The following is a 27,967-nucleotide window of genomic DNA, read 5'->3' on the forward strand; positions in this document are numbered from 1 at the left end:
GTAGTGAACATTCAATCACAACCAGTGTGTTTATTGGTTTTAATTAAACTTGTAACAGAATATAGATCAAGATTGGTCAAGCACTAATACATCATGAAAAATAGTTACTTAATAATGCAAGCATTTTCATGTCTTTTGTGTCTCAGAAACATACCACTGAGGCCTAAGTGTATTGAAGTCCTACATAAATGAAAACACCTAAAGTGATGGGACAACTTTAGTATTTGCTCACAGATGCCACACTCCAAGGCATTTACATCATTATTTTACTCATGATTAGCACTATATAACTGCTGGAAAACATGTTAACACCCTGTGGAACAACTAGAAAATAACTTGAACAAAATGGCTTTGACACTTTATCCATATACAACATTGGTCAGCTTTTCATTCTTTCATTTTCTGATAGAGTATTTTTTGATTCAATGAGAAGGTAAGACTACTTTAAATACTGAAATATGTCACTAAATGCTGTTGGTGTAACAATCCTTATTCATGCAAGAGTTCAACATAAGGAAGACATAAAAGTGGTGAAAAAAAGTATGCCATTGTGCCAGAACACACTCACTAAATAGAATAAATATTATAAATTTCTGTTAATTGTGTATATATATGTGGTGTAGATATCAAACAGTGGCATATGTCTGAATAGTTATGCAGTCAACCAGGCCTCTCAAAAATTGGTACTTAAATTTCAAGCCAGAACTTCTGCTCACAGAAAATTACATTAACAGTCAATATGGATGTGTTGGTGCCACACAGACAACCTATAACAAGAAACAATAGCCAAACAGAAATAACCCTTATAAACATATGCCCACTGAATAGTTATGCAGTTGCAAATAAGTAGACAGAAAAATTTTTGAGTTCACATGCAATGAAAATCAACAATATAGCATAACATTGTAGTATTGTTCACTGTGACAGAAAACAAATCTGCATTGTTCTTTTTTTTCCTCCATTTGCACAGACTCATTCAAGGTTACTTACTATCTAGTTAATATGGTATCACACATACCTCACTCAGCATGCTTATTGTCACAATTGCGTATCAACACTGATAACCTTACAATCTTCATTTGAATCAAGCACTCAATAACAACTGAAATTTTTCATAAAATTTCCATTTTAACATTTATGCACTTTTTAAGCATTTAATTGAAACTATAAATTTACTTGTGAAAAAGAGTTTAATACACGAAAACATCCTTGGAAACTGAAGATTATACCATGATCTAGTATTTCTCTTTCAAACATGTCACGAATAAATGCTCTTTATAAACCTCATCTACTTTCCTGCACGTACATATCTTAAAAATTAATGCCCATATATTTATGAAGATGCAGGTGACACTAATCACTAATAGTTACATTTGGGTAACATGTTTCACACACACACACAGTTTTCCCAGATACAAGTGTTGTATACAGGCATTGTGTACTTGTCCATCAGTGACAGATACATATTATTTTTAAAATACATATGATGATGTGCAAACTTATGGTAAGAAAACAAAACAAACAAAAAATGGAACACAACTGCTAAATCATCATTTTTGTTCTTCACTATATAACAACTCCTGACATAAAGCTGCTTACAAACTAAAAGCGGAAAGATATGCACCTGAAATTAAAGAGTGGGACAATAAATACAGAAACTTATAATTAATTAGGCAATCCAATAAATGATAGCTTAGATAAACATGCTTCATGTTTTGACAATATATTTTCAGTAAATGATTGGCAATTTAAATGATAACAGACTACTTATGATTATATCTAGTTTCTTTTTGATTTGTAATTAATACTTAATAAACATACACAAAGGATGGAAAAATACCTTGTATTAGCATATTGTTACAAGATTTATTTCTGTCAAGTACTGAGTAAAGTATTGGTCCAGTCATATGACCAAACTGTATCAATAACCCCTGTGTTACAATATTTACCCTTATCTCCACATAAACAGTGAAAATTTACCAGTCTTCCAGTGTTCACATGAATACTTATATGCATGCTTAATTTTATTGCATTTATAAACAAAATTTTTAAGTTTTGTACTTGAATTAAGTCTCTTGTAATTAGCAATATTATGAAAAGGACTGACTGCTACTCACCATGTAGACAGGATGTTGAGTCACAGACAGGCACAACAAAAACTGTTAAACATGTGAGCTTTCAGCCAAAAGGCCTTCTTCTTTTGGCTAAAAGCTCACACGTTTAGCAGCCTTTTTGTTGTGCCTGTCTACAACTCAGCATCTCCTCTGTACAGTAAGTAGCAGTCTATCCTCTTCATAATACTGTCATTATTCCATGTTGGATTTTCTCTTGTGGTTTACATTTTAAAAACCTGTTATGTTTGCACTGTCAGTATCAAAAGATTAAGAGCTCCACTGCAACCAATATTCAGTATTACTGCTCCAAACTATCCTCTAAGCAGTTTTCCATTGGCAACTTATATAATTATGAGGACAAAATCTGTGGCAGTGATTTTGCCATTATGCGATAAAAACATTCAAATATACCGTACTGTTCATTCTAAAAGTTTAAGCAACATCTTTTTACTATTTTCATACACTAGAAATAAAGTAGCACAGGCTGGTATTGTTCTCACAAGAGATGGTTGCAAGCCGTTGTACAAGGCAGAAATTCCTGAAAAATAGCAAAAGACACATGGAACATACCTTAAATTTATATAAATACCAGTAGGTTCATTTTGGTCTATTTTACTAGTAATAAGTACTTCAATATACAATGCCATACAAATTAGCAAAAATGAGACTAAACTCAAGAATTTAGTGACTCACAAATTTATTTTACATAACATGAAGATAGAAATCTACTACCACATCTATACACTCAAATAAGGCTTGGCAGAGGGTCTTTCGCATTGTACAGTATCTTATGTTTCCTTCCTGTTCTGTTCACAAGTGGTACACAAGAAGAATGACTACTTAAATGTCTCTATGTGCATAATAATTAATCTACTCTTGTCTTTGCAGTGCCTAGGGAGCAGTACACAGAGGAAAGTAGTATATTCCTAGATTCCTCTTGCAATACTGGTTCATTAAATTTTGTAAGTAGGCTTTTGTGAATTAGATGAGTGATATAAAAGACAAATATAAGAGACAAAAAGAAGCAACACCAATAGTTGCTCTCTGCTCTTCTGGTACTGCTAAAATTTCTATCTTGTAGACTTAGTTGAAGAAAACAGTTATTTATACTTTTGAGGTCATGGGCAGAAAATAAACATATTGCTGGAAAGTCTATATCTGATCACTAGAACCTGTATGGCAGTTCAAGAAAGTGCAATAGTTAGGATGCTCAACTCATACTCAGAGATTGTCTTCTTAGAGTGGTGAAGAAGTTTGCGAGATTTGTTATGACTCTGGAGCTCTGCAGGACCATCCACGTCTGCCAGGCCAATGGACATTAACTAGAAAAAGAACAGTCCATATGAAAGGCCAGGAGGAGCAGAGGTAGAAGGAACTCATTAGGTATTGTGAAACCACTTCCTCTAAAAGAATGAATTTTGAAATGAAACAGAGATAGAGATGTTTGTCAGCCATGCCAAAGATAGCTCCTGTAGGTATAAAAAGCCCTGAAATGAAATCCTCAGTCCTCCTGGTTGGGGGTTTTGTCGCAGGTGGGTATTAAACTACACTTGTCTTGACCTTCCAGTTTCATTACACCCACTTCGGATGTTGCAGTTTATTTGTCAGCTGTTCTTGAGGCTCAGTCTTGTAAAGAATGTAACCACCTTATACTGACTGCTATTATTCAAGTCTTTCTCTAAGTCTGCAAATGCTAAGAGAGTATCCTTGCTCATCTTCAAACTACCCTCCATTAACAAATGCATTGTGAGAATTGTTGCTCTGGTACCTTTTCATTCCTTGGAGCCAAAAAGTCTTTTGCAGCACAGCTTTAATTTTTTTCCTTCATATTATCCTGGTTACCAATTTACGAGTATGACTTGTCAGACTAATCATCCCACAGTTTTCACATTAATCCACATGTGCCTGTTTTGGTAATGTGATGATAAGACTTCACAGGAAATTCAATGGTAAGTCACTTATTCCATAGATTACCGACATTAACTCAAATAATAATCTAATGTCTACACATCCCACACAATTCAATAACGCCGAAGGTATATCATCGATTCCTGATGACTTGTGTGCTTGTTCATCACCATCTTGAAATACAAATTCGTACATGAATTGAAGATGAACAGATAGAGAAAGTGTATGAGGATATTGAAAGGGTAATGCAGTATGTAAAGGGGGACGAAAATCTAATAGTCATGGGCGACTGGAATGCAGTTGTAGGGGAAGGAGTAGAAGAAAAGGTTACAGGAGAATATGGGCTTGGGACAAGGAATGAAAGAGGAGAAAGACTAACTGAGTTCTGTAACAAGTTTCAGCTAGTAACAGCGAATACCCTGTCCAAGAATCACAAGAGGAGGAGGTATACTTGGAAAAGGCCGGGAGATACGGGAAGATTTCAATTAGATTACATCATGGTCAGACAAGAGATTCCAAAATCAGATACTGGATTGTAAGGCATGCCCAGGAGCAGATATAGACTCAGATCACAATATAGTAGTGATGAAGAGTAGGCTGAAGTTCAAGACATTAGTCAGGAAGAATCAATACGCAAAGAAGTGGGATACGGAAGTACTAAGGAATGACGAGATACATTTGAAGTTCTCTAACGCTATAGATACAGCAACAAGGAATAGCGCAGTAGGCAGTACAGTTGAAGAGGAATGGACATCTCTAAAAAGGGCCATCACAGAAGTTGGGAAGGAAAACATAGGTACAAAGAATGTAGCTGCGAAGAAACCATGGGTAACAGAAGAAATACTTCAGTTGATTGATGAAAGGAGGAAGTACAAACATGTTCCGGGAAAATCAGGAATACAGAAATACAAGTCACTGAGGAATGAAATAAATAGGAAGTGCAGGGAAGCTAAGACGAAATGGCTGCAGGAAAAATGTGAAGACATTGAAAAAGATATGATTGTCGGAAGGACAGACTCAGCATACAGGAAAGTCAAAACACCCTTTGGTGACATTAAAAGCAACGGTGGTAACATTAAGAGTGCAACGGGAATTCCACTGTTAAATGCAGAGGAGAGAGCAGATAGGTGGAAAGAATACATTGAAAGCCTCTATGAGGGTGAAGAATTGTCTGATGTGATAGAAGGAGAAACAGGAGTCGATTTAGAAGAGATAGGGGATCCAGTATTAGAATCGGAATTTAAAAGAGCTTTGGAGGACTTACGGTCAAATAAGGCAGAAGGGATAGATAACATTCCATCAGAATTTCTAAAATCACTGGGGGAAGTGTCAACAAAACAACTATTCACGTTGGTGTGTAGAATATATGAGTCTGACAACATACCATCTGACTTTCGGAAAAGCATCATCCACACAATTCCGAAGACGACAAGAGCTGACAAGTGTGAGAATTATCGCACAATCAGCTTAACAGCTCATGCATCAAAGCTGCTTACAAGAATAATATACAGAAGAATGGAAAAGAAAACTGAGAATGTGCTAGGTGACGATCAGTTTGGCTTTAGGAAAAGTAAAGGGACGGGAGAGGCAATTCTGACATTACGGCTAATAATGGAAGCAAGGCTAAAGAAAAATCAAGACACTTTCATAGGATTTGTCGACCTGGAAAAAGCGTTCGACAATATAAAATGGTGCAAGCTGTTTGAGATTCTGAAAAAAGTAGGGGTAAGCTATAGGGAGAGACGGGTCATATACAATATGTACAACAACCAAGAGGGAATAATAAGAGTGGACGATCAAGAACGAAGTGCTCGTATTAAGAAGGGGGTAAGACAAGGCTGTAGCCTTTTGCCCTACTCTTCAATTTGTACATCGAGGAAGCAATGATCGAAATAAAAGAAAGGTTCAGGAGTGGAATTAAAATACAAGGTGAAAGGATATCAATGATACGATTCGCTGATGACATTGCTATCCTGAGTGAAAGTGAAGAAGAATTAAATGATCTGCTGAACGGAATGAACAGTCTAATGAGTACACAGTATGGTTTGAGAGTAAATCGGAGAAAAACGAAGGTAATGAGAAGTAGTAGAAATGAGAACAGCGAGAAACTTAACATCAGGATTGATGGTCACGAAGTCAATGAAGTTAAGGAATTCTGCTACCTAGGCAGTAAAATAACCAATGACGGACGGAGCAAGGAGGACATCAAAAGCAGACTCGCTATGGCAAAAAAGGCATTTCTGGCCAAGAGAAGTCTACTAATATCAAATACCGGCCTTAATTTGAGGAAGAAATTTCTGAGGATGTACGTCTGGAGTACAGCATTGTATGGTAGTGAAACATGGACTGTGGGAAAACCAGAACAGAAGAGAATCGAAGCATTTGAGGTGTGGTGCTATAGACGAATGTTGAAAATTAGGTGGACTGATAAGGTAAGGTATGAGGAGGTTCTGCGCAGAATCGGAGAGGAAAGGAATATGTGGAAAACACTGATAAGGAGAAGGGACAGGATGATAGGACATCTGCTAAGACATGAGGGAATGACTTCCATGGTACTAGAGGGAGCTGTAGAGGGCAAAAACTGTAGAGGAAGACAGAGATTGGAATACGTCAAGCAAATAATTGAGGACGTAGGTTGCAAGTGCTACTCTGAGATGAAGAGGTTAGCACAGGAAAGGAATTCGTGGCGGGCCGCATCAAACCAGTCAGTAGACTGATGACCAAAAAAACATGACACACTGATTCTAAGGCTAGAAAATGGGTCAAAGGATTCTGTCCTGATACTGCACAGTCCTCAAGTTACCATCTGTGATACCAGCACAAAACAAGACTCCTAAATCCATGGTGCTGCATACACCTGAGACACGTGTAGGTACATGCCCTTCTCCACAACCTTCAATACTCTTTAGCCACAAGGCAAATCCTGGACTCTGTGAGGAGAGCCCAATGCCACTGATTCAGATTCCATTCCAGATGTTCCTCTGGTCATCATCTTAATGTACCATAGTGAATGAGGGTTTAAACTGTTGAGCATAATGGTAGTCTTGAGAGCAAACTGATGGTATAGAGATGAAGGATTATTGATTGGGTGAACACTACCCTTCTAATTGGTGCAAAACTATTTTTGTGCAATTTATGTCAATGTCTCCAGATCCATTCAGCAAAGGCAGTTCAGTTATCTTCACTCACTGTTGTGTAACTTAGAGGAATCTGATCTATGGTGTAATCTTCACATGTGCTAGTTTTCCCAAACAGATGTTTGGTGTCTATATCACATTCTAAGTAAATAAGCCATATACATGGACAAGCAGGCAACATCAATTTATCAGTGCCAAATAACCTAAGTCCTTCTTAGGGAACATAAATTGTTATAGTCATTCCAGTTTTGCACCACCTTCATGACTTGAGTGATTTCCCAATACTGTTTCAACTACACGAAATTGCTACATACAGTCAGCTGTTTAATAATGGAACTAAAAGTAAAACTGCACTCTCAGCACAGTTCAGTATGTCTTCAATCATTAACAGGACAGTTTGGCTTGAATACACTGGTCAATCTGGCAACTTGCCTTGAAGAGTCACACTGGTGTGCACTGTCACTTTATGGCAAGAAGAGTTTTGTGCATGTGAAGTTGCCCATTAAATTGGTGAACACCACAGTGATGTCATTCAGAAATTCTGTCACTACTGTGAGACACCAAAACTTCAAAGATCTGCCTCATCATGGTCACCTGTGGTCAACACCAGCTGATGATTTCTAACTCGAAATTAAGGCTCATAGGAACCTCAAAGATAATGCTACTGAACTGCATGTTGCCTGGGAGAGCTGTGTCAATGCAGACCATATGGAACTGTCTCAACACAATCAGTTTGACCTCTAGGTGCCCCTTACGAACAACGTTACAAACATCCCAGCACCATGTTGCGTGATGGCGGAAGGTGGACAAGGGAACACATGGAATGGAAGTGGGATCAATGGCATCAGTTTCTCTTCAGCAACAAGTGCAGGATCTGTCTGATGCCTAATTATCATCACAGAAGTGTGTGGAGGCAGTCACAGACTAGTGCATGTCTGGAGGGTCAGTCCCACAAGTTCTGTAAGGAAATGAGTTGGTCACATTTTAGAACAGTATCGTGTACGGATGTTGGATGCCTCTCATTGCTGTTGAGGCTCATTTGAAGGCTGCGCTGTACTGAAACAGGGTTCCCAAGCCTCCTTTTTAACCCTGCAGTCAACATTTTGAATATGTTCATTTTCTAGACAATGTGTGAGTACCCCATGCCCACCTTGTGAACACTTTCCTCCAGGAGGCAGGAATCAATCAATTCAATGGTATCTGCTGACATGAACTCAATTGAGCCTGCTTGAACCAGAAGAAACTTGCAGCATATCATTGCAGGAACCCTCTTCACACACGGGATGATCTCTGGATGGCTGCCACTGAGGAGTGGGGCAGGCTTGAGCATCAACATCTTCATCAGCTTGTGAACAACATGCGATGGAGGATCCGGCTTGCTACAATGTATACAGCAGAGTGACACAGTATCAAATGCTACCCAGCAGCACATTTTTATTTCATACATGTGTCACAACTTTCTTTCTGATTTTCTTGATTAAATTTAGCTGGCAAAGGATTAATAGCACAATGCAGTATAATGATAGTCAACTGTTAGAATGGTATACAGGTTAAAGATTCTACAATTTCCATATCTTTCATTAATGTATGCCTTGGCTCATTCCACAGCTCTTGATGGGATCCTAGGAACATGAAAAATGATGCAATCAGTCAGTAAAGCAATCAGTCAATGAAAATGAAGGAATGAATGCACTTTTGAACAGGTTTCCTTTATTTTGATTAATGATTTGTTTTTATTTCACAATAACATTACTTTTTTAAGCTTCCTTTAATCTAAGTCCACACATTTTTGGAGACTTTTTGCAGACATGAAAGCAGTGCAAAACTTTTTTGAGCAGTTTACATGCTCAACATATGCCCAGTTCGGTAGATGGTGCTTCTCAGTATGAAGTCAAAGGAGTTTTATGACAATGAAATCTCAATGCCTCCAAACACCTATAGATTAAACCAAGATGAAGCAGATCTCATGTACTGAAGGACAGGAACTATCGAGCATTTAATATTGACCAAGAAAAATTAATACCGGACAGAAAGAGATACATACACACATCTTTGTGATCTGTGGTTTCACTTGTAATGTAATGGAAACTGCTGGTCATTTTTGGACATGCTGCAATATACACAATAAAATTTCACGATACTTTCAATGATGGGCATTATATCGCAGCATCTGAATCTACAAGATTCACTTCAAATTAATCACCGACACCCAAACAATGAAGCTTTGTCGTGATTCCCCATGGACCTTGGCTCTCTATTCAAGCAGTCTATGAAATTTGTGATTAAAGATATATCACTTTTTCAAACCAACAGCTCAGTTCATGGAATCACAAGAATTTAAAGTCACTTACTCTTGTACAAAAAGGTGTACATTATTCAGAAACACACATTTTCAGCCATAAAAAGCATAAAACCAATTAAATTCCATTTAGGAGAAGCCTAAAGGATTTATTGGTGGCCAACTCCTTCTACTCCATTGATGAATTTCTTAGTAGAACCAACTGATATCTTATCTCTTTTTTTCCTTTCTCTCTCTCTCTCTCTCTCTCTCTCTCTCTCTCTCTCTCTCTGTGTGTGTGTGTGTGTGTGTGTGTGTGTGTGTGTGTGTAAGTACAATCTAACTTCTGCATCATTTCAGTGCAGTAATGTGTTCATTGTAAATAAGTACTGTAGTACTTCTATTATATGTTTATTGCCTAATAAATAAAAAAGAAATTTAATTTTAAATTCAGTACATTAATGCGATCTTAGTAAATGAGTGTTGTAAAATGATCCTTTCATGTGGTGTTAAAAAGGAAAAAAAAAGATGGTCATTCCACTTGGGACCTGTGGAAGGTACATTCGCTTATTTGTTTTAGTTGTAAATATTTGTCATGTATTATTGTTTTTCTGACATGGTCTACATCCTGGAGGATCTCCTCATTACGGATCAATTGGAATGAAAGTAAATCTAGTCTAATCTCAAGTCTATCACATAGTATCATCTTGCTCCACACAGAAGAGTACTGTGTGGTCGATTAAAAGTTGTGTTTCCTACACTACAGCCATCGATAGAAGGCTGACATGAAGAACCTAGCCCCACAACATGAGTATTAACCACTATATTAGCACTGAACAGACGATTCATATTTGTGGGAGGAGTGCAAAATATCAGGCACAACTGCACACTTCTGCCACCTGGCTTATGCCGGACATATTGAGAGATAGGGTCCATACTGGCTTTGAGAGCTTAATCTTTAAGTGCATGTTGGCGGTGGTGATAGATCCAATATCCAAACACCCCAACTTATGGGTATGCCATTCACCTGAACTGTAGCCACTTTCTGGGCACTAACATTCTCTTGACCATTGGAATCCAACCAAAAACCATTATGTGAGAAAACAGCCTTCAGTTCTCATCACAGATATTGATGCAGCACTAAGATCAAAGCTGTTTACAACATCTAATGATGACACATTCAAGCAGATGACTAAGATTTTCAAGCAATATATGCGGTAGACCACAGGAGAGATATACACTGAGGCTAGGCTGACCCTCCTTGTGTACTCTCAACAGCCACAGTCTCACTGGCCACCTACATGTCAGGAAACCTCTCTCTCTCTCTCTCTCTCTCTCTCTCATACACACACACACACACACACACACACAGAGCCATACATGTTGTATCCAACATCAGCTGCAACCATCTCCCTGCAGATACATGAAAGGAATTCTAGTCTGCACAACTTTGAACGGTGTCTGGGTTGACTTAAGTTATAGTGCTGAAGGCAACCACATTTTCACTGTTTCATTTAAGGCATCAAAAGACTCCAAAAACATACTTCAATAATTATAAATGCCCCACTTCTCCACAGTGGTTCTTGCATTCCATAAAATGATTTCTCCTAACAAGTGGACATCTGTTCACATCGTGTTCCCCACTTTTCCAAGTCTACATGAATTACTTCATTCTCAAAATGTGCATAAAGCAATGACACCTATTTTCAGAGCCTCCAACTGTAATGCATTAAATAATTGTTGATTCTGATATGATGCCTTTCTCATTTTTTTTAACATTTAACTAAACTTCAGTACTTTACTCACTGCATTTTCATCCATTTTTAAACTTCACACAACAATTTGTTCACTTCAAATACCTTTTGAACTGTCAATGAACATATGTAATTTGTACTGCATACTAAAATAATAAAACTTCAAAACAAACCTTCTTGACGGGCCACCCTTAAGGCAACAGATATCATGGGTTCTTTCAGACCGCCAACCTGTATTCTTGATTTTACAGCATCCACAGGAAACACAACAAGCCAAAAAACAAAACCACCTGTAGCACCAGCAACCATTGTACGTACAGCTCCTGTAACACAAATTTCACATTAATAAGTTCTATCATGTGTGACATAAAATACACATAATGCATGTAGATGTACAAGGTCTGTTCAAAAAATTCCAGAAAATTCATAATTCCGCGCCAATGGTGTGTTGGAGCAAAATGCGACTGGCATCCCTGCACATGCTTGTGTTTAATGTGTAACTGCTGGAAGTTTCACTGTGGTATGTTTGTTAGTTATTGTTCAGTGCTGTGTTGAGTAGAACATTATGTCACACAGCTGGTGAAATTCGAGATGGCAGAGTTCGAGGAGCAGCATTTTACATGAAACTCAAGAAAACCTTTACAGACACAAACCTACAGGAAGCCTATTGTTATGATTGCTTAAGCTGTACTTGGTGTTACGAATGGTTCACACGGTTTAAAAATGACCAGATGGAGGTTAAAGATGACCCTTTCCAGGACGCCCTCCGGTGTCTATCAAGGACACTCATGTCAGGAACGTCAAGAAAATTGGGTGTGCCAATCAAAGACTGACTCTCCGAGAGATTGCAGAAGAGTGTAACATTTCAGTAGGATCATATCATGCAATCTTGACACAGCATCTTGGAATGCATCATACTGCTGCCAAGTTCATCCCATTGCTCACGAGTAAAGACCAGAAAGACCTTTGCCTCATAATCAGTGAAGAGCACAAAAAATTAAACCACTGTGCTGCCTCATCTTCTGTACTCCTCAGACTTGGCCTCTGCGGACTTTTTTTCTTTTTCTCTTTAAGTTGAAAACCCCATTGAAAGGACGAAGATTTGCAACAATACACTTGATAAAAAAAATTTGCAGACAGTGCTTTGCTTGATCCAGCAAGAGGGATACCAAGATTGTTTCAGGAAGTGGAAATGGCATTGGGAGCCGTGTATCAATTGTGGAGGAGAGCATTTCAAAGGAGACCATGCACAGTAAGTAAAAGGTAAGCATAGAAAAACTTTGTGGACGAAGTTCAGGAATGTTCTGAACAAACCTCATATATTTGAAAGAAAATTATTTCAAACATCTTACCAATTTCATCCTTTGACTTCCCTGGAGGTGTGAGCAACTGACGAGCACCTTCATATCCTCCAAAAAAGAAGCAGTTGCCAAACATTTCTCGAGCCATAGTTGAAGTCAGACCTCTAAACAGACCCATTGCTCCTTCATTTTTTATTATGTATTTCGTCATTTTTATGGGCCCATAGTTTTGCTTCAATGCAGACAGTAAATAATTAATTGGGTGGCACTAATTTAGAGCTCAATATTTTTACATGTACATCAATACAATATTTGTGTCAGAAATTTTTAATTTTTTTTTTTTCATAATGGTTCATAATGGTAAAAAGAAAGATCAATGTAGATAGAGAATCAATACAGATACTGGCAACAACTCTTTCCAACTACAAATATAAACAAATAGGTCTTGTTTCGCACTGACTCCCCATACTCTCCTCATATCTAGTTCATATATGTGTATGAAGTGTCATAGCTTTTATAATGATTCTCTCAAATTTTTTTCCCCCAAACATTAGAGCAACTTTCACAACTGCCCTCCACGTTATGGATACTGCTAGAAGTTCCTTTATTTCTTGGAAGTTTAATAAGTCAGTGGCCTTTATACAAGCTCATGCCTTAATCACATTTCATTTTGCCTCAGATACGGGGCATATTTGCATACACCCAAAGAAATTCAGTTGGATCTGTACATAAAAATTTCTTAGTGAACATCAGAAAGCAAATCAACTGAATCTGATATAGCAGTCAACGAAATTGCACCAAACTTATAAAGTAGGATGGAAGGAATATTAGGGTTTAGCACCCCATAACCATCAAGGTCAAATGAGATGGATCACATGCTCACAATACTGCAAGAACGGGGAAGGAAATTGACCATGCCCTTCTAAAGGAACCATCCTGGCATTTGCCTGGAGCAATTTAGTGAAATCATGGAAAATCTAAACCTGGATGGCTGGACATGGATTTGAACCATCATCCTCCTGAGTCGGAGCCCGTGTGCTAATCACTGCGTCATCTTGCTCAGTAAAAGCCTTTAAGTATTGTGGGGCTCTGCACTGCCACACAGCAGAGACAACAAATTACATTTTGAATTATGTTATGTTCATGCTTTTTTTAATGATGCCAAAAAGCATCTGGAACTTCCTGTGGAGGACACATCTAAAGATGGGATCAATGAAAGTTGCAATTCTGTGTTACAACCAGAAAGTGAAGACCAATGTGAGAGAATGTCTCTGCAACTGGATAAATGTGATAACCTCAGTGCTATATACATTATATTTTCTTTAACAGATGATGCTGTTACTTACAGAAAGGTTATCACCCATGAGAATTGTACTTGTGAGGTTATATTACATGACAGCACTTTGTAGAGCAACTAGTAACTGACAATAAGCATGTACAAAGTAAAACACACAAGTAGAGAAGTTCCCTACAATGTATCGGTATAGTATCAACTACATATCACTAAGGTCAGTGACATTGCTAGCATTTTCTGATTACTGTAAAAGGGAAAGCCATGGTTCTTGTACTGTGGGAATGGCAAACACCAGACTACAATTTTCTGAGATACTTCTGAGTAGATGCAGCATCTCTAAAAGGCCATTTGCATGATCCACTTTCAAGTACTGTTTACCTGTCTGGGCCATATGATTGAAGGGTCCACAAGAACTGAAACAAGAGCTATGTAATTTGCAGAATGTTTGTTTGGCCACTTTGAGTGTTATATAAAAATGCTTGAGTAATTACAATGTCATACTCTATTTGAAATAGCAGGTCAGCAACTGGAAGCAGTCAATTCTATAAATTATCTGGGAGTACGCATTAGGAGTGATTTAAAATGGAATGATCATATAAAGTTGATCGTCGGTAAAGCAGATGCCAGACTGAGATTCATTGGAAGAATCCTAAGGAAATGCAATCCGAAAACAAAGGAAGTAGGTTACAGTACGCTTGTTCGCCCACTGCTTGAATACTGCTCAGCAGTGTGGGATCCGTACCAGATAGGGTTGATAGAAGAGATAGAGAAGATCCAACGGAGAGCAGCGCGCTTCGTTACAGGGTCATTTAGTAATCGCGAAAGTGTTACGGAGATGATAGATAAACTCCAGTGGACGACTCTGCAGGAGAGACGCTCAGTAGCTCGGTATGGACTTTTGTTAAAGTTTCGAGAACATACCTTCACCGAAGAGTCAAGCAGTATATTGCTCCCTCCTACGTATATGTCGCGAAGAGACCATGAGGATAAAATCAGAGAGATCAGAGCCCACACAGAAGCATACCGACAATCCTTCTTTCCACGAACAATACGAGACTGGAATAGAAGGGAGAACCAATAGAGGTACTCAGGGTACCCTCCACCACACACCGTCAGGTGGCTTCCAGAGTATGGATGTAGATGTAGATGTAGAAAGGTGTTTATAGTCTGTCGGTAAACTTATGAAGGAGTAGCCACATGAGAGAGCAGCCAGATCCCAACTCTGCCTACTCAGTTACATCACAAGGTACTTCTAAAAGCTGTTTCACAACTCTGTACTGCCCCTTCCAAGGCATATGCTTTAAATCAGGGACAATAGAGTGAGCAGATATGTCTGAGCAGTGTTTATCTTTTGCTATATGAGCAAACACTATATGGAATACAAAAGATGATTGCCTTCATCTGAAACATGATATAGCACAGATTTCATTAACATAGGAATGAAAGTCATAAATCAGGGTTCATACATATACTACAAATACAGAACAGAATCCATGTTCATCTGCACGCATGTTTGTCTACGATCTCCTCCTAAACCGATGCACATGTTCCAACATGATTTTCAACGCAACATGGTTCAATTATTCTGTAAAATTGAAGTATTATTCCTTCATTGTGGTTCTACAGAAGTGACAGTTTTCTTTGACGGGCTGCACTGAAATACAATTCTTATGAGGAGTGCTCAAAAAGTAGCAGGGAAATGGTAACTTTGCATGCTGTATTAGTAAAATTCATGCAACTTTTTCGTCATTATGTTGGTAAACACATCTGAAAAGTATCTGTACAATGATAGGCATATTGAGTATTTAGTCTATTGTCAGCTGTCAACAAGGTAACATGTATTTTGGTGGTAATGGTGATTATTTACTTTGTATAAAAATGGATCAGAGAATTTGCGTTAAATTTCGCTATTAGAATGAAATAAAGTGCATCACAGTTTCAGAAATGTTAAATATTATTATGGTGACATTGCTGTGAGTAAAACAAGGGTTTATGAGTGGTACAAGCATTTCAAAGGAAGTTGTGAAGACATTGAGGATGACAAGTGCCCTGGACGCCCCAGCATATCAACCAGTCATATACTGTGGAAAAAGTGAAAGAGACAACTATGACTGATCGCCCAAACATTATCAGAGTAATCATTGATGATGCTGGCTTGTCAACAAAAACGGTGGTGAATTCATCATGTTCAGGAGTCACCAGGTGAAATCAACATCAATGCAGACCTACTGAAACAGGTCGTAGCAGGTGATGAAATATGTGTTTACTAATATAACATTGAAAATAACACTCAGTCGTCCCAGGTGGAAGCATTCTGGATTGCCAAGGCCAAAAGAAGTCGACAAATACAGTCAAATATGAAGGTTATGCTCACAGTGTTCTTCGATTTGAACAGTGCAGTGTACCATAAGTTCTTGCCACAAGGTAAAATGATCCACCCAAGTTTCAGCAATACAAAAGAACTTTCTGCCTCGCTCTTTTAATTTCCTTACTTGTATCAACTATTTGCATTGCTAGTCAATTACATCAGTTGTGTCTACCAGAATCTTTTCTTCACTTACAGATCTCTTCCAGATAAATCCCATTTCACAGTGTCTTGTGTAAACATCTATCTGCCCAGAAAAACGGCGTTTTTATTTTACAGCAATAAATAATTTGCGAAGTGTCAGCACTATTTTTTGATTTATGTAGAAGTACTGATTTTGTAAAACTGTCATTTAATGGTGTTTCATGGTAATTCCAGTAAACACTGCGATTAATTTCCACATTCTTTTCTAATGTGTCCTATTGTGCCAGTCCTAACTTCTGCATTCATTGTAGTCCTTTGACTGGGACTGGTAGTATTAGCCAACAGTTCTTTTTGTGACAACTCTTTAATACAAGATGTAATTACATTAGAGGTGACCAAACACACTTTACTCAAACAGCTCTTCTTTGCATTGCGCATTATTTTCTTGCATTGTAGTATCTTTCTCCACCAGTTCTGAATAAATAAAAATATCACTAAAAAAAATCTACTCACCAAGTGGCAGCAGGAGAGCACACACATATAAAGATTAAGAAAATTTGCTAGCTTTTGGAGCCAGTAGCTTTTCCTCCTGGCAGAAGTCTTGACGGGGAAGGAACACGGATGAAGAAAAAGTACTGGGGAGATTTAGGAAATGGAGAGGGTTTGGAAAAGTCACCCAGAACTCTAGGTCAGGGGTGTATCGTATTATATTTAACTGGGGGCCTAGAAATAACGGAGGCTCTGTCCCCACCGCAGCCGCAGTGGTCCACAACCCCACAACGACTAGCACAGTCCACTTCACCGCTCCGCTGCCCCACACCGAACCACTCTGTCCGGGTTACTGTGCAGTTCGGTCTCCAGTGGACACTCCCCCCCTCCCCCCCCCCCTCCCCCCCTCCCCCCCTGGGAACGTCTCACACACCAGACGAGTGTAACGCCCATGTTTGCATGGTAGCACCGGACCTCGACACAAGTCCGAAGGATGGAGTCATGCCGCGGACCAGGCGCTCCTTCCCAATCTGGAAAGCCATGCATTAGACTGCACAGCTAACCGGGCGGGCCCAGGTCAGCAGCCACTGGATGGAATGAAAAGGAAAGACTGATTGATGGGGACTGCATCAGATGAGATTTGAAAACCTGTGAGCTTACAGATGGAAGGCAGGGCAATAAACAAGACAGAGATTACTGGAAAACTTCCTGTAAGAGTTGATATGACTAGAACTCTTACACAATGGTTTGTCAGTAATTTCTGTCTTGCTTATTACCCTGTCTTCAGGATTTCAAATTTCATCAGGTGCAGTCCCCAAGAATCAGTCTTTCCTTCTCATCCCATGCAGTAAGCTTCCCCTGACCCATGCTTCTGGGTGGCTTTTCTGAACTCTCCCCATTTCCTAAACCTCAGCAGTCCTCTTCTTCATCCCTCTTCCTTTCCCTTCAGCACTTCTGCCAGACAAAGGAGCTACTGGCTCCAAAAGCTTGCAAACTTCCTTAACCTTTATACATGTGCATTCTCCCATTGCCACTTTATGAATAGGTTTTTTATCTATACAGTTACATTACATTTTCAAAAATTGAAAACTGATTAATTTTTTAAGTATATCACCAAATATACAAACTGATCTGTGTGATGCTGTAACTAAAATCACATGAATAGTATCGACGTAAATCACCTAATGTTGCACTGCACCGCTACACAGGAAACAGACAACTGTTTTTGGTGCCCCCTATAGTGCAGTTGCAGGGTTCTTCCAGGAGAGGCCCATCTGCCCCACAAAGAACACTGCTCGTTCACGTGTTTACCAACAGACTATACCTACAAATACTGAACACCTAATTTACATGAATATTCTATGAAATAATTCATCTGCCCCTTTAATATGCCTCACACTGTGACCTTAGTGACCTTATAGCATGAACACAAGCACACTGAAAATTATTATTATCACAAGTTTTTGAATGTAATGAGATACAGGGAAAATGGTTTTTGCACAAAGAACCATCTCCTATGCACCACATAGTGTGTTTTGAGATGCAACAAAGACTTTCAATATCTCAAGTACACTGATATTTAATATATGTATTTGGATGTAAGGAAGTTGTTGGCAAGATTGGTGTGACAACTCCTCATAATCATGCAGCTATTTTGTAGCAGTGTCTGGAAATGCTAATGTAAACCACATCAACTTCACAGATGGTTTGTCATTACTGATAAAAATGTAGCTACATCACTTTCAATCTGGAGAAATTAACAATCAAAACATTGTATGTCTCATATTTAAGTTCTCCAAAGAAGCTGAAAATCTTTCTTTTATATGGAAATAAAATAGTGGCAGATATTTGTGATTTAAATGGCGTGATATTCAGGGACTACACACGAGAAATAACATACTGTTCACAAGTGTATATTGTGCCTCATAGGTTATGCAAAAGAGTAACCTCATTTGATAAAGAAAAATATTCCCTTTCACTTGGACAGTGCACCTGGTCATGTGTCTGCAACTGCTTTAGGGCAAAATTGTTGAAATGTGCTATGAATTATATCTTGTTCACTGTGCCAAAAATTTGTCTCCTTGTGATTATTTTCTCTCCACAAACCTGGAGAAATAGCCCCTGGGTAAAAAGCTTCATGCTGAATGAAGAGATGATGATTAAAACAAACTAGCTTTATATGGATCTTAGCAACAATACTTTTCCCAAAGATTTTATAAGTCAGATAATGCTTCAAAAAGGTTGTATTGTTCCAACAGAAGACTCTTCTGAGAAATAAACTAGACTTTAGTGAGACAATAATAGGGGCATCTGTTTTATCATGGCAAGTCACTTATTCTCTATTTTCAGTATGTGTAGAAACTTTCCTAGAGTGTTTCAAATAGCAGTTATATTGTTGAAGTGAATCACACAACAATGACATATCCTCTGGACTGAAGTGAAAGGTGCCTTTCTAATTTTGCAGGCAGACACCAACCTTCATCATAAAATTTCAGTCTATGGTAAAGGTATTATGATTACAGATAATGCAATTGACTTATTGTATGAACCTTCTTGACAGATTAAAACTGTGTGGTGCACAGGGACTGTAGCCTGTTCATTTGTCTTTCATTGTCAGCCTTCTACCAACTATAGCTAGCACAAAATCATGTCTCAGCACCTCTCAACTCAATGCTTTATTCTGGAGTAGGGAAGGAGTTATTTAAGATGGAACACGATGCATTGTTAGTTGGCTCAACCAGTATAGTCCCACCCACAAAATGCATCAGTTTCCCTTAATAACAGCAAGAATATTTATGGAAAATAGCTTGTGGAAGAAAAGTAGCATCTTAGGAATTGGGGATTTGTGGTAAGTCCTATGGGACCAAACTGCTGAGGTCATCGGTCCCTAAGCTTACACACTACTTAATCTAACTTAAACTAACTTACACTAAAGACAACACACACACACACACACCCATGCCCGAGGGAGGACTCGAACCTCCAACGGGAGCAGCCGCGCAAACCGTGACAAAGTGCCCTAGACTGCACGGCTACCCCGGGCGGCAATTGCATCTTAAACAAGCTTTGTAATGAAACCTTTTTACAGGTTGAAATTACATAATGCACTCTAAGATAGTAGCTGATTCACTAAGAACAACTTTGAAACAACATGTTAAAGCTACACAGAAGCTGCTTGTTTTCCCACTCTGATTAAAACACTTTTAAGGTGCAGTTTTGATATGTTCAAAGAACTAAACATTCAGTACCGCTATATTCACAAAAAGATAAATGCATTAATACAGAGCACACCTCCTTACAGTAGCTGTTTTAGACTGTGAACTTGTCTCTCGCAGAGCCTGCAGTTTGCATTTCACCAACTCTGTTGGACAAAGCGTAAGGGATGAGAAAATTGCAGAAAGTGAACCAGCTGCTGCATTGGAGAATGTTCCCAGTTCCTCCACTCTCTGTAATAAAGAGAAAAATAGGCACAACCTTACAGCATAAAAAATATTCACTAATCCATAAACACCAAATGAAAACATAATGCATAAATCACCAAATTCTAGTTAAGCCCTTGATGTATTTTTGAAAGCACACTCTGAATAGGCAAAAGTAGAATAATTCCAATGTTTTTCTCTTCCTAGCAATGTTTCAAGAACTACTGTCTATCTATACAAAGGTGGTTCAAATGGAAACTTTAAAAGTGCAATAAAGCTCATAAAATTTTTACTATTGATTTGGCAATTGGAAGGAGTTATACTTGTGTTTCCATAAATGACCAACTGATGATAGCCTCTAGTCGCATCATGGAAAAGGAAGCTGTGTCAGTGCAAAGATGGCCATCCTATTTGATCCACGCAAGAGTCTTTATCGATAACTGCCCCTGTGGCAGCACTCTGTAACGATAAAGGCTCATGCATGAACTATGGAAGGTACATTGGTTGAGCATCCGCTGCAGTACTGCAACTTGTGGGAGGCATTTTGCCAATGGCTCCATGTAACGGCCAAGGAACTGGCTTCAGGCTTCAGCAGTTGGGTACGCCTGGACTACTGATTCAGACATGTTGGCCATTAACGGGGTGGTCACACTGTTGGAAGTGTCTGTCTGCTTCCTGGCAGGAAGTCCCAAGTCCCTGAATACACAGCCTTGCCTGTTGGAACAATGTGGAAACTACGGTGAATGTCTGCTTTACAGCCATCACATTCTGGGAAGAGGAATTTTGGAAAATCCCTGTGTTCTGCTGTAAGGCTCCACCATCCTGGTTATCAAGACACATCATGCCGTAATACTGTGTGGTCCCAACGTCTGGGCGCGTTGTTTATCTCTATTCTCGTAATAAGCAAGTATGTTACAAATGTGTCGTTACTTGTTAAATTTTTATGAAGTTCAGCCTCACATTTGGTGGAGGGTTGCCTTGTCAGTCTATATGCAGTTAAGTGGCAGGTGGTCATTGTCTGTATGTAATCTGTTTTACTTGTGTTCACATTGTGTATAAAACTGTGTGAGATCAGTGGCAGCACTGGCAGAAGTGCTGCTAATGTATATTATTACTTGGCTTTCAACTTGTTCTGTGCCACTTTGGCACTTTATATCTTGATTCTTGTGGTCTCTCACGCTGTTGGTCACTTGATGACTGTGCTTTGATTTTAAATTCAAGTTTAATTCAATGTACTTGTTCAAGTGGTATTTAAAAGCTTTAAGACTTTTGATGTGTTTTGGGCAGCCACTTACTGTCTATGGTCCTTGAATTGTAAGGCATGTAAAATCTTAAAAGATAGCCAAGTGGAGGATCTTTTGTTTCCTACAGGTTTCTTTTCAATAGTTGCTTTCTAAGTTTTGGTAACTCATTTAAAATGATGTTGGCCATTTGAGGTGGATAGTTAAATTTTGATGTTCTTTGTTTTGATAATTTTATCTGACTGCTGTCACATCTAACAGCTAAATGTTATTTTTTTAATTATACTAATCTTGGTTGCCAACTGAAGTGAACTAATAATTGTAACTATTTTAAAATTATATTTAAACACACTGGCTGCCTTGAAGGCACTTCATTCTTTCGCCTTTTAAGGCATCTAATAGTTGCAACTGTTTTTCATATTTTATTATTTGTGACCTCATTATTCTGAGTGTTTACCAGAGCAGAAAAGTTAAAAAGATTGCAAACTGCTTTTCTAAAGTGTCAGCCTGGAAGATCAAGAAAGCTGAAACTTTGGTTGCTTTTGATGTTATTGTTAAATACACTAATTGAAAATGTATCAAATTATTTGACCCAGGACCTTACCACTTACCAACATACCTACTACCACTTCACCACTGTCGAGCAGTGATCTGTAATACATTTCTTGAGTACTGAACCTGTTAAACATGTGCAAATACATTGCAGGATGAAACCACAGTGCAGCAATTCATGTGTGCCCCTGCAGCAACTGTATGAGTGGTGCAGCAACTTTAAAACTGGTGTAACTTCCAGGGAAGATACTCCATGCCTGAGCCAGGCATACCATGTAGTGAGGAATAAAACATTGCCACGGTGGAAAAGCTTATAAATTACTGTAAGCAATATAGCCACTACTTTGGATATTAGAGTTGGTTCAGCACACAATATTGTTCATGGCGTGCTGTGATTCAGTGAAGTATCTACAATATGGATATCACATCAGTTGATTGCTGAACTGAGAGATCATCACATGATACCTATGAGGAACTTTTGTATCGCTTCCAGATTGAAGGTAATAGATTTCTGAACAGAATTGTTACAAGAAATGAAACTGGGTACACCATCACGAACCTGAAATGAAAAGATCATACAAGGAATGGCACCATAACTCTGCCAAAACAAAACAAAAAAATCCACAATGAACCACCAGCAGCAAAGGTCATGCTCACTCTCTTTTGGGATACAAAAGGAATAATTTTGGAGCATTACAATCTTGAACACCTAACTTACTCATCAGATCTCATCTTGAGTGATTTTCATGTGTTCTGAAGTCTCGAAGCAGTTCTAGCCACTAGGAGGCAAGCATTTCACAAGAGATGAACAGGCAATAGCCACAGTGCATTCAAAACCACAAGCATTTTTCTCATGAGGTATCCATGCACTTCAGAAGCAAAGGAATGCTGCATTACAGGACGCAGGGTTAACATATTGCATCATTTGCATAATAATAACTAATTAAGGTTTTTGTTCTTGTGATACTTCAGACGTACAAAACAGACTTGTAGTTATTTGTTGCATCAGAATATTGTTTTGTACAAATAAATAATTACTGTTCTATGCCAAGTTTCTGCACGTATTGTGGTTAAGTTTGCAATCTTCTTTGTTAATGATGTATTAGCAAAAATAGTTACACATCCCGATAAATTCTAAAGCATCAAATAAAATACAAAGCAAATGTTGTCAAAATATGAAACATGTGGAGTTGGATGACCTATCAGCATGTTTTTGACAGTAAAAATGTTCACATTAATTGCTATTCCTAGTTTAACAAGACGTCATCTTTGTATGAAAAATAGCAAAAACTCTGTTTTAGGATTAAGCGCAGGCATTAATCAGACTACTGAAATGTCATGCACATATAGATATAAAACAGCTCCTCATCTGTAGGCAGCTAATGAGATCATAACACCCTCTCTCTCTCTCTCTCTCTCTCTCTCTCTCTCTCCCTCTCCCTCTCTCTCAAACACACACACACACACACACACACACACACTGAACAGTTATGAAGAACTTTCATCCCCTTAGCAAATTGCACATATTATCTTTCATCTTCTATTTCCTGTGTCATTTTGACTCTGTATCCCAACACAGACCCGCAACATTACAAGATAAATCACATTAGTGACTTTCAGCTAATTCTCACACAGAGAATATGGCTGTCTCTTCTCACAAAGCTCCAGCAACGTGTGCAGACTCCCCTCATTTGAAAGCTATATGAAGCAAAAATTCCCCACAGATTTACGGAACTGCCAAGAAACTGGGAAAAGATTATAAAATCTCTACATGAAACCAAACCAACAGACTGTCTATGTTGACTTCAGATTGTAGGCCATTTTACTTGAACATGGGGTTAATAACACCACACAGAAACAGACATATCACAATTTGTTGCATGTGGATTCCTGTTGAGTTCACACTGAACACACAACAGGGAAGACTTATCTTTTAATTACAGGGAAGACTTATGTTCCAATTACATAAATAGCAAGCATCTAATATAATCAGATGGAATATCAAGGCACTACAGTTTTTAAGAAAGAGCAAAATACTTACTCCATTTATCTATACCAATTTTTGGATTGCCTGACAATGTCCTCAAACGATAAGAACTATTTAACAATATACATATGGTTATAATAGAGGGAAACATTCCACGTAGGAAAAATATATCTAAAAACAAAGATGTTGTGACTTACCAAATGAAAGTGCTGGCACGTCGACAGACACATAAACAAACACAAACATACACACAAAATTCAAGCTTTCGCAATAAACTGTTGCCTCATCAGGAAAGAGGGAAGGAGAGGGAAAGACGAAAGGATGTGGGTTTTAAGGGAGAGGGTAAGGAGTCATTCCAATCCCGGGAGCGGAAAGACTTACCTTAGGGGGGAAAAAGGATGGGTATACACTCGCACACACACACATATCCATCCACAGATATACAGACACAAGCAGACATATTTAAAGACCAAATATATGTCTGCTTGTGTCTGTATATGTGTGGATGGATATGTGTGTGTGTGCGAGTGTATACCCGTCCTTTTTTCCCCCTAAGGTAAGTCTTTCCGCTCCCAGGATTGGAATGACTCCTTACCCTCTCCCTTAAAACCCACATCCTTTCGTCTTTCCCTCTCCTTCCCTCTTTCCTGATGAGGCAACAGTTTGTTGCGAAAGCTTGAATTTTGTGTGTATGTTTGTGTTTGTTTGTGTGTCTGTCGACCTGCCAGCACTTTCATTTGGTAAGTCACATCATCTTTGTTTTTAGATATAACAATATACATATGTACATAAGACCATCCATAGTTTAATTACCTTTTTTAAATATCAAACTGTTCTTCCCAAGAGCAACTGAATACTGTGACTTCTGCTGGAGCACCAATATACAAACTGTTAACGAACTTTTTTATTAATAATCATGTGACACGCAAATTAAAATTTTCTATTAACTGAGTAAGATTGTGTTCAGTAGATACAGCTGTCATGGAACTGTAAAGTAGCATTCCAAAGGTAAATGTGTGACTGGGCCTCATACAACAGAGTATTTACGGTCCATCATTTTTTGCTGAAGCAACAATTACATCATCGTCATACCTACGCATGCTTGAGCAACTCTTACAATACCACTATTTTCTGACAACATTCTGGATTCAATGGTGTTTCAACAGAATGGGACACACCACAATGTTTGCACACTGTGTGTAATTACCTCAGCAAGACGTTTCCAGGATGCAGGATTGGACAAGGCACACCACAGTTCTCGGCAGCACCTTCGCCTTATCTAACAACTTTCGACCTCTTCACAAGGTGTCATTTTCAACAGTCAGGAATGCTACGTGAAGTTTAGGGTGTGCAGCTATGCATGAACGCATTTTGGAAGTGGTGCGTACAATTACATGTTCAGGTGTGCACCAAGGACAGGGGGCAACTTGCTTGACTGTGGTGGGCAGTCATGGAGAATGGATTGATTTCATTGAATTAAAGTGTCTTCTTCCATTTTATATTCCTCTTCTTTCACACTATAAACACTTCATTTAAATTAAAGTACTCCTTCTTAGAAATGATTAACAACTTCTCAAGCACCTTGTATTGATTAGCTTTCCACCTGCCTGGCATAGACTCAAGGAGATTACTTTCAAGTTTCCACGGGACAGTTTCCCACTCCTCAAGACCACAAATTTCAAGCTCTGCTACATTCAGGGAGATGTTCTCCTAGCTGTAATGTATCACTCAAGCAAGTTCCAAGCATTCTGCACTTATAATTCCAGTAACAGCTTTGTCTTGTCATTTATTGTCCGTCAATTGAGTTTTGTGATGAAAAAAAAAAGTCATTCATAAAAAGGAAATGATTTGCACTGGAATCAACACGACACAGGAAAAAGTTAGTGTATCCTCGCCAGTGCTTTCGGGCACCCATTCAGGTGGGGTGAAGTTTTGTGTGTCTACTAGTGCTCATTCTTGCCCACCCAGTCACCCATCACCATGACAATGGAAAGTTCCAATGAAAAATACCGAGTTGCTTCCATATCATTTTCATTTTTCAACTGCGAACTTGTTAGTTATCATACTCATAAGTACATTTAAATCATGAGAAAACAACAGATCATTTTTGTGGAATCCCTAACTATAAAGTCCCTTATCCAAATTTATGCAAGGATCACTGTTCCACACTATTAATGTGTCATACATTACCTCATGTAGAGTGCAACTGTGAACAGTTTAGACTGATATGCTGTGTCATGGCCTGTGAAGATCAATTCAGTCTCTTGATTGTCAAACACAGTAAAAACAATAATGTAGGAAAAGACATGTTGCCACTTACCACAAAGAAGACACATCGATTTGCAGAGAGGCAGAAATGAAAGACACTTACAAAAAGTTTTTGGCCACAGCCTTAATCAGTAAGAAACAGACACACACCATTCACACACACAAGCAAGCACACTTCATGCACAAACAACTGCCAACTCCAGCCCGATATGGCGGAGTTGGTGGTCATGTGTGAATGAGGTATGTTTGCATGTGTGTGTGAACAGTATGTGTCTCTCTTTTACTGATTAAGGCTGTCACCGAAAGATTTATTTAAATGTCTTTTAACTGTGCCGGTCTGCAACTTGACTTTCTTCATTATGGTAAGTAGCAATGTGTCTTTTCCTAAATTGTTGATATTCCTACATGGAGTTTCAACTGTTTGAAACATTGTAAAAATGCATCTTGAGACACCCTAATGGCTTTATTATCTGGAAATGTTAAAGTCCACCTTCTATCCTACCAATGTCTCCTCATATCATTGTTATCCCCCCCCCCCCCTCAATGAACCATGGACCTTGCCGTTGGTGGGGAGGCTTGCGTGCCTCAGCGATACAGGTAGCCGTACGGTAGGTGCAACCACAATCGAGGGGTATCTGTTGAGACACCAAACAAACGTGTGGTTCCTGAAGAGGGGAAGCAGCCTTTTCAGTAGTTGCAGGGGCAACAGTCTGGATGATTGACTGATCTGGCCTTGTAACACTAACCAAAATGGCCTTTCTGTGCTGGTACTGCAAACGACTGAAAGCCAGGGGAAACTACAGCTGTCATTTTCCCAGAGGGCATGCAGCTTTACTGTATGCTTAAATAATGATGGCATCCTCTTAGGTAAAATATTCCAGAGGTAAAATAGTTCCCCATTTGGATCTATGGGCGCGGACTACCCAGGAGGACATTTTTATCAGAAGAAAGAAAACTGGCGTTCTACGGATCGGAGTGTGGAATGTCAGATCCCTTAATCTACATCTACATCTACATTTATACTCCGCAAGCCACCCAACGGTGTGTGGCTGAGGGCACTTTACGTGCCACTGTCATTACCTCCCTTTCCTGTTCCAGTCGCGTATGGTTCGCGGGAAGGTAGGTTAGAAAATTTAAAAAGGGAAATGGATAGTTTAAAGTTAGATATAGTGGGAATTAGTGAAGTTCGGCGGCAGGAGGAACGAGACTTCTGGTCAGGTGAATACAGGGTTATAAATACCAAATCAAATAGGGGTAATGCAGGAGTAGGTATAATAATGAATAAAAAATAGGAGTGCGGGTAAGCTACTACAAACAACATAGTGAACGCATTATTGTGGCCAAGATAGAGATGAAGCCCACACCTATCATAGTAGTACAAGTTTATATGCCAACTAGCTCCGCAGAGGAAGAAGAGATTGATGAAAGGTATGATGAGATAAAAGAAATTATTCAGATAGTGAAGAGAGATGAAGATTTAATAGTCATGTGTGGCTGGAATTCGATAGAAGGAAAAGGAAGAGAAGGAAAGATAGTAGGTGAATATGGATGGGAGTAAGAAATGAAAGAGGAAGCCGCCTGGTAGAATTTTGCATCGAGCACAACTTAATCATAGCTAACACTTGAATCAAGAATCATAAAAGAAGGTTGTATATATGGAAGAGGCCTGGAGATACTCGAAAGTTTCAGACAGATTATATAATGGTAAGACAGAGA

The 27,967-nt window shown here is 38.8% G+C and overlaps 1 protein-coding gene across 1 annotated transcript in view; it reads right to left on the minus strand.

Annotated features, from left to right (window-relative positions):
* Positions 1 to 1,776: 1,776 nt before the first annotated feature.
* The window catches only part of LOC126251897 (mitochondrial ornithine transporter 1-like), a 42,071-nt gene continuing 15,880 nt past the window's right edge, over positions 1,777 to 27,967 (minus strand). Inside the window, exons 3-6 of the mRNA XM_049952612.1 lie at positions 20,084 to 20,230; positions 12,544 to 12,724; positions 11,365 to 11,514; positions 1,777 to 2,652 (exon numbers count right to left, since the gene is read on the minus strand). Coding sequence (XP_049808569.1) covers positions 2,534 to 2,652; positions 11,365 to 11,514; positions 12,544 to 12,724; positions 20,084 to 20,230 — 597 coding nt within the window. The 3' untranslated portion in view covers positions 1,777 to 2,533. The remainder of the gene's footprint in view (positions 2,653 to 11,364; positions 11,515 to 12,543; positions 12,725 to 20,083; positions 20,231 to 27,967) is intronic.

The sequence above is a fragment of the Schistocerca nitens genome, chromosome 4, assembly GCF_023898315.1.
Source record: "Schistocerca nitens isolate TAMUIC-IGC-003100 chromosome 4, iqSchNite1.1, whole genome shotgun sequence".
In the NCBI taxonomy this organism is placed as follows: domain Eukaryota; kingdom Metazoa; phylum Arthropoda; class Insecta; order Orthoptera; family Acrididae; genus Schistocerca; species Schistocerca nitens.